The sequence below is a fragment of the Trachemys scripta genome, chromosome 2, assembly GCF_013100865.1.
Source record: "Trachemys scripta elegans isolate TJP31775 chromosome 2, CAS_Tse_1.0, whole genome shotgun sequence".
Lineage (NCBI taxonomy): Eukaryota > Metazoa > Chordata > Testudines > Emydidae > Trachemys > Trachemys scripta.
This window is the reverse complement of record NC_048299.1, coordinates 120,039,818-120,047,809: the sequence shown is the minus strand read 5'-3', so window position 1 is coordinate 120,047,809 and position 7,992 is coordinate 120,039,818. Positions and strand designations below refer to the sequence as shown.

At 38.2% G+C, this 7,992-nt stretch overlaps 1 protein-coding gene across 1 annotated transcript in view; it reads left to right on the top strand.

Annotated features, from left to right (window-relative positions):
- The first annotated feature begins 692 nt into the window (after positions 1-692).
- Positions 693-7,992, top strand: part of LOC117871576 (sodium-dependent neutral amino acid transporter B(0)AT3-like) — a 75,921-nt gene continuing 68,621 nt past the window's right edge. Inside the window, exon 1 of the mRNA XM_034759392.1 lies at positions 693-985. Within this exon, the coding sequence (XP_034615283.1) occupies positions 826-985 (160 nt within the window). The 5' untranslated portion in view covers positions 693-825. The remainder of the gene's footprint in view (positions 986-7,992) is intronic.

Genomic DNA, 7,992 nt, shown 5'->3' with positions numbered 1-7,992 from the left:
CACTGGAGATGTGGGAGACTTGGGGCTGGCAATTAAACCCAGATCTCACACGTCCCACTTGAGTATTGGGTATTCTAGGGAACAGCTCTGCCCCCAGTAATTTTTTGGAGAGGCTCAGTTTGGTAATGTTACTCACGTTTATTATTCATCTATACAAATAGTGTATAGGGGAGAAACAAACAAAATAGCCCTCCTCAGTACAGTACATTAACTGATAAAAGTGCTTAATTTCATTTTTCCTTACATTTACTTTCCTTTCCTTTCTTCCAAAAGATGTCATCAGTCAACCCTTTTAACTGAGTGATGGAAACAAAGTAAGCTTCCTACCAAGGCTGGGGGATGGCTTTTTCTGATCAAAGCTGTTTAGGATTATTTTTAAGAAACACTTTAAAAAATATTTTATTATATTAATGTGATCTGAATGTTGCAAGATGTTTTTTGTTTTCAGATGACAAAACTTTTGTAAAGTATCTGAGAACCTGGAGGTTTAATAGGAATCTACAAACAAAACAAACTATTTTACCCTGAGTTACCAATTAACAGTCTCTCTCTGTGTTCTACAAACAAAGAAGGAAATTACAAAAAACCGGGCCAGAGAGATAGCTGCATCTACATATTCATCATTCCCAGTTTTGGTTTTAAATTGCAAATCCTTACACTCATACATTTTGGGTGATGTAAAGTAATGAAAACTCCACCTCTTTTCCAGAAATCTTCAGACTCTCCTCATATAAAACTTGTAGGAGAGCCAGACTCTGAATTATATAAAGTTCCCCCCCACGATTCGTTAAACAGCAGGATAAAAGAATACCATACTTTGTAAGGATGTCAAATGCTCAGTCATTGGATAGCCCTGAAGTTCTTAAAGAAGATGACAGACCGAAGTGGGACAATAAATTCCAGTATATTTTAAGCTGCGTTGGATTTGCAGTAGGCCTGGGAAATGTGTGGAGATTTCCATACTTATGTCAAATATATGGAGGAGGTAAGAGCAATTAAACATACAATATTAATGTAACTATATATATAAAGCATGAATGGGCAGGGAAAATATGTTAATAAATCTAATCTTCTATTTTTGCTTTTTTAATGTAACCTTTTCCACAAATTTCAGAGTAGCAGCCGTGTTAGTCTGTATCCGCAAAAAGAACAGGAGTACTTGTGGCACCTTAGAGACTAACAAATTTATTAGAGCATAAAGGTGCCACAAGTACTCCTGTTCTTTTCCACAAAGTAGAATAGCTTTCTTACTGTGTGAAAGTGATATTTTTAAAAGATACACTGATTTAGAAAATGTCCACAAACTAAGAATGCTTTACAATAATCATGAATTAGGAAAAATCAGTGTTAAAACTTTTTACTATCATCATAAAATGAGGTGTTTTTAGTGGGGTCACACAGGGATTTAGTTTTGGCCCAATGTTATTCAATATCTTTCTCAATAATCTGTGTAATGCTGATGCCTTTGGGTTGGTCATCATCATCAGCGAATCAAACCTGGAACTTCTGGATTTTAATACATGAGCTACTACTACCTGAACTGAAAGACTCAGCTATCCTATGCTAAGGCTGTATAAGGCTCATCAATGTCTGTGTGATTTAGTCCCCACGAGAAGGGAATACAGTGCCACAGTGAGTGGACATGGCTTACATCTGGTAAATGTATAAATGTATAAAATCTATGCCAGTACAGTTTGCAGATGACACAAAATATGAAGTGTTAAATGAGCAATCGGGATTGTTTGGTAAACTAAGTTTAGTTGAATAATATGCTTTTTGATAGAGCTAAATACAAGATCAGACATCTGAGAACCAAGAATGTAGGTCACACTTATAGGATGGGGGTACTTTGGAAACAAGTGGCTCAGAAAGCTATTTAGGTGGCATGGTGGATAACCAAGTGAATATAAGCTTCTGGTGCAATGTAGTGTTTAAGAGTATAAACACTTGGAAGTATAAGCAGAGAACTATCAAGTAGATGTAGGGAGGTGTTATTACAACTAAATTGAGCATTCGTGAGACCATTTTTTGAAATGGGATGCACACCTTTTAAAAAGTAAGCTGAAAAATTTGAGAGGGTGCAAAAATGAGCTACAAGAATGTTTCAAGGTCTGGAAAACCTGCCTTACAGTGAGAGACTTAAAAAGGTCAATACATTAGCTCACAGAGAAGGTGACTTATTGATGATTTATAAGCAAGTAGTAGGTGTCTAGAAGCTGAAACTAGAAAAATTTAGATTAAAATATTTTTTTTTACAGTAAGGCTTGTTAGCCATTGGGGATGAACAGTGAGGTGCAAAATTTGCAGACCAATATAAAATTACTCAAGATGATTAGGTCCAAAGCTGACTGCGAAGAGTTAAAAAGGGATCTCACAAAACCGGGTTATTGGGCCACAAAATCACAAATGAAATTCAATATTGATGAGTGCAAAGTAATGTACATTGGAAAACATAATCCCAACTATACATACAAAATGTTGGGGTCTAAATTAGCTCTTACCACTCAAGAAAGAGCTCTTGGGGTCATTGTGGATAGTTCTCTGAAAACATCTGCTCAATGTACAGCAGCAGTCAAAAAAGCTAACAGAATGTTAAGAAATATTAGGAAAAGGACAGATAATCAAACAGAAAATATCATATTGCCACTATATAAATCCATGGTATGCCCACACCTTGAATACTGTGTGCAGTTCTGGTCGCCCCATCTCAAAAAAGATATTTTAGAATTGGAGAAGGTACAGAGAAGGTCAACTACAGTGTTTAGGGGTATGGAACAGCTTCTATACAAGGAGAGATTTAAAAGAGTGGGACTGTTCTGCTTAGAAAAGAGATAACTAAGAGGGGATATGACAGAGGGCTATAAAATTATGAATGGTGAGGAGACAGTGAATAGCAAAAATTTATTTTGCCCTGCACATAACACAAGAACTAGGGGACATCCAATTAAATTAATAGGCAGTAGATTTAAAACTAACATAAGGAAGTGTTTCTTCACACAACACACAGTCAACCTGTGGAACTTGTTGCCAGGGGATGTTGTGAAGGCCAAATGTATGACTGGGTTCCAAAAAGAATTGGATAAGTTCATGGAGAATAAGTGCATCAGTGGCTATTAGCCAAGATGGTCAAGGACACAGCCCCATGCTCTAAACCTCTGATTGCCAGAAGCTGGGACTGGACAACAAGGGATGGATCACTGAATAATTGCCCTGACTTGTTCATTTCCTATGAAGCATCTGGCAAGGGCCACTATTGGAAGACGGGATACTGTGTTAGATGAACCATTGTTCTGACACAGTATGGCTGTTCTTAGTTCTTATGTCCTTAAAAATCTATGAATCTTAGTTATTTGAGTATTTAAAAATGAACCAGAATATTATTTTCCCAAGATTACAATAGTAGTACTTAGCAATAACATTTAAAAATCACTGGTGTGGCAGTGATTGAATAATTTTTTCTCTAATAAAGCATGTCCTGCCAGGACTCTTGTTGGCCTCTGGTTTGGGATTTTCCCTGAATGGGACTCAGACACCTGGCTAATCCTTTGGGCTTGGTTCCATCTCAATTATGGGGAGAAAAAAATGATTCCAGACTCATCCTACAAGTGGAATGTATGATCCAAAAGGTATGATCTGTCAGAGTACACTGTGTTACCCTACATAACTTCCTTGCCTTTCTTACATGCTTTGATAAACAGTGAAAAAGTATCATTCACATCTGCCTTAACACTCAAATAAATGAATGGAGCCATTCACACCTCAGAGGTTTTGTTTCAGGCTCACTGCAAACATAACTGTATTGGTTACACTGGTCACATTTAAAAATTTAGATTTCTTTTTTTTTTTTTTAAAGCGAGTTTGTTCACAATCTGCCTCAAAAAAAAAAAAAAATCTTTGTCCTGAATTGAACTAAATCCAAATAAAATCTTTCAGCTGAAATACATTTTCACATGCCTCTGCATTTCATGGTTCCATTTTGGACTGGAAGCAGAAGTGTCAAAATATTATGAGAAAATCCATTATTCTGAGATTTACAAATCAATTTTTCAGGTTCCAAATTGAACTTCTAAACCTTTTGTATTTTGTTCTTCACTAATTTAAACATAATTAGGACAGCTATGAAAAATGGCAGAAAAATTATAAACGTGCATAAATGTCAAAAAATGCACATCTGCCTACTGAAGGGTTTCTTGCACCTTCCTATGAAGCATCTGGTACTGGTTGCTGTTGGAGGCAGGATATTGTAAACTAGATGGAACATTAGTCTGATCAAGTCTGACAGTTCCCAAGTGCTTATGTCTACCCAGCACACAGCAGCAGTTAGAAAAAAAAAAAGTAGAATGAGCTAGATATTTTAAAAAGGGATTGAAAAGGCTGAGATGTTATGCTTTGCACTTCCATAGTTATACCAGTGCAAAGTTGGTATAAAATGATATAATTATGTAGTAATTTGCATCCACTTTGCCCTGTTGTAAGCAATGACACAAAGTTACCGTGGTGAATAAGCTCTACTATATTGAACTGTAATCAGTGCGCCATACTTGAAGTTCCAGTTTGGTTACTTTACCTTAAGAAACATAAAGTCATGAGAGTAAAAAAGGTGTGCAGCACCTGACCTCCCCTTGCTACTCCATCAGAGGCATGGCTGGGGATTTCATAGGCACTGTGGTACCTGGGTGCCCCTCTTCCTGTTCTCCACTACCTTCATTCTCTTTAGGTTATGAGCCCTACATACCCCTGACTATCTATATTAAGGAATTATACAAACTAGGTGTTTCTTGTGCATTCAGAAACTCCCAAGATTATTTATTCTGGAAAGTAGAAATTAGAAGATGTTTTGCAGCTTATAGTTAAAAAAATGATGGCCATAAGGTTAATCAAGATAAATAAATAACATGGCTAGATTGATTGATTGAAGTCTTGTTAATTTCAAGCTAAAATGTGACTTCGGGTGGGATTTTCAAAAGCAGTCAAACAACTTAGAAGCACAAGTCCTTTTGACTTTCAATGCTTTAGGAACATAAATCCCATTTATAAACTTTTGAAAAAAAATCTCATCTTTCAAACACAGACCTGAGCAAGGAATGCACTGGGCCATATGAAATCCTGTAAAGCATTGTACCTCAGAGCCAGTCTATACTCTGAGGGGAATAGAGTATAGAATATCTGTGGGGATATCTGTGCCAATGTAGGTACACTACTACCTTAGTGTAGCTGCAATGCACCAGTGCAGTGTAGCCTAATTTGAAACTGTCATAGACAGGCATGATGACTTCCAAGGCATAAACTGCAATTCCCACAAGTGGTTCAGGTTTGGGTTTTATCCAAGTGTTTGGAAATCAGAGGTTATATTTTTCCTCATCTCTAAGTGCGCTACAAAACAAGAGATAAAAAGTAGGAACATATTTTCGATTAATGTCAATTGCTTCCCATCAGACCTCTGAACCTTATTCACGGCAATTTGTGTTACTAAGTAACTTGGGTCTAACACGCTCAGCTCAATAGATTTGCAATCACAGAGAAAAACACATCAGTGCTGAAACTTTTATCACTCTCTGTCGTTAGTGATTATTTGGGTTTATTGCCTGAGTTAAGTAAGTTATTTACTCGCTATGACTAATGGATATGGATGCTGTTTGCCAGAGTAATAGGAGGCAAACAGACAGGATCCCAGGCAACTGGGATTGTAAAAGATGATTTTTAAAGAGCCTATTATGTACTTTGGCACTTAAAATTGACATAGGAAAAAGGTTTTTTAAATAACAAATATGTATTGTGATTTGGAAAATATGTAGGACTTAAAAAGAAGTAGCTAGTCTAATAGCAACTTGGTGCAGTGTTTTATTTCTGATTATAGCCTACTATAGGTATGTCTGCCTCAAGCAAAAGTCCTCAGTAAGCGATCTTATGGGTCATATCAACTATTACTATTACTGCTGCACCTAAGCCCAAGCATGTGACCTTACAGGATGAATTAAAAAAAAAAAAAAAAGTTACCTTTCTTGCAAAGAGCAAGTTTTATTGTGGGGAAATAAAGTCACATTTTTCAACTTGGCATTCAAATCCCATCAGGGAGGCAGTGCTAAACTGCACCCAAACAACTGACTTAGAAATCCCTATGGCCTACCTTATCCTCTAGTCTGATTTTGAACTAGCTGCCACAAAATACAAGAGTGTCTGGAATAAAACAGACTCCTTATATTCTCAGCAGGGAAATATGACCTATACATATGAAGTTCACTAGTCATCTCAGTAAATGGATTAGATCTTGAAAGTGAGAATTATGAAGTTATTGGAGGTAGAATAGATGTCTAATATGCTCCTGCTTCTGGCCAAGTTTGAAACTCAAGAGGCCTTTATTTTACTGTACGGAAAGAGAGAGGTTAAAATTCAAGTGTACCTTTTTCCTAAAGTAGTAACAGGATCAGGTATGTGAGCATGAAGTTGTAAGAAATTAAATCCCACTGTACACATATCTGGATACAGTGCATGTAAGTGCATATTCATAGAATTTAAGGCCAGCAGGGACCATTAGATCACCAAGTCTGTTTATCACAGGCCATTAAATTTCACCATTACTCCAGTACTGAGCCCAGTAACTTGTATTTGATTAAAGGCACCCAGTCTTAATTTGAAGACTCCAAGAGATGGAGAATCTACCACTTTGCTGGTAGTTTGTTCCAATCTTTACTCACTCTCACTGTTAAAAAAAAATTGGTCTTGATTTCTAATTTGAATTTGTCTGGGTTTAGTTTCCATTCACTGTTTTGCTTTCTCCACTCGATGAAAGAGCACTTTCATAGTTGTTATTTTCTCCCTGTGAATGTACTTATACACAATCAAGTCACCTCTCAATCTTTGTTTTGATAAATTAAATCGATTATGTTCTTTAAGTGCAGTCCTAACCAGAAAAACTCCAGGATCTTCTTCTGGAGACTAGCCAGGGTTCCTGAGGGCAGGCTTAGGGTCTTGAACCAGTGCTGGAACATGGACAGAACCAGCTGGTTGAGCACCAATGCCCTCCCGAAAGGGAAAGGCAATGGAACAGCCCTGTCCACCTCCATAACGAGTCAGATACCGTAAAGTGAGTAGTGAATGAGACAGGGGATTGCAGGAAAATAAAGAATGTATTATGATGAAGGTAGTGGAATGCTGCTCTGGAGAGGTGGGGTCTAGCCCTGCCTCTCACACAGAGTTCTGGTATGATACTGGGCAAGTCGGTGAAACTAAACTTTTCACAGGTGTGCTCCTCATTTTCTAGATCCAGTGCACAGACATCTGTCATCTTCTGTCAATTATTTCATTAGTTCAAATGGCAACCTACTACTGCTAGCTGGAACTGCACTAGAGAGGGGCTTCTCCGATATTTGCTGGCAGCAGGGGAATGTTGAAACCCATGAATCTTGGTTTCCATTCCAGTCTCTGGAGGGGAGTGTATTTGAGTGGACACAGACACTTTTCTCTGTGTCCCCGATAGCCTGTACCCATTCTGTTTCTTACATATATCCCACGCTAACTCGTCATCCAAGTCTCCCCAGGTTCCTCCTTGCCTCCTCATACCAGTCCTGGTTCCCACATCTAGTGAGTCCCAGTCTGCTGGTCTAGCTGTCTGAGTCCCAGTCTCTCTATCCTAGTCTCTTTGACCAATCTTCTCCCTGGCTCCTCCTCAGATCCCTCCCCCTACTTGCTCCAAATCCCTTTGCACAGCCAAACTATTAACTCCACCGCTCTTCCCCTCTTTCCCTCCCCCCTTCCCAACCAATTCAGGTATCCTCTGCATTAGAATCAGGTTGCTTCCACCTTCTTGATGTTCCCTGGGTTCCAGGAGACTGTCTCCCTGCTCTTAGTTGCTCTGCTCAGAATCCCAGTGCCCATATCAGCAATTGTTAGGTTTTCTAATCCTTTAATCATTATCATAGCTCTTCTCTGAACTGGAGTGCCTCTCCATTTTATCAACATCCTTCCTGAGGCAGACATTTGGCATGAGAAATT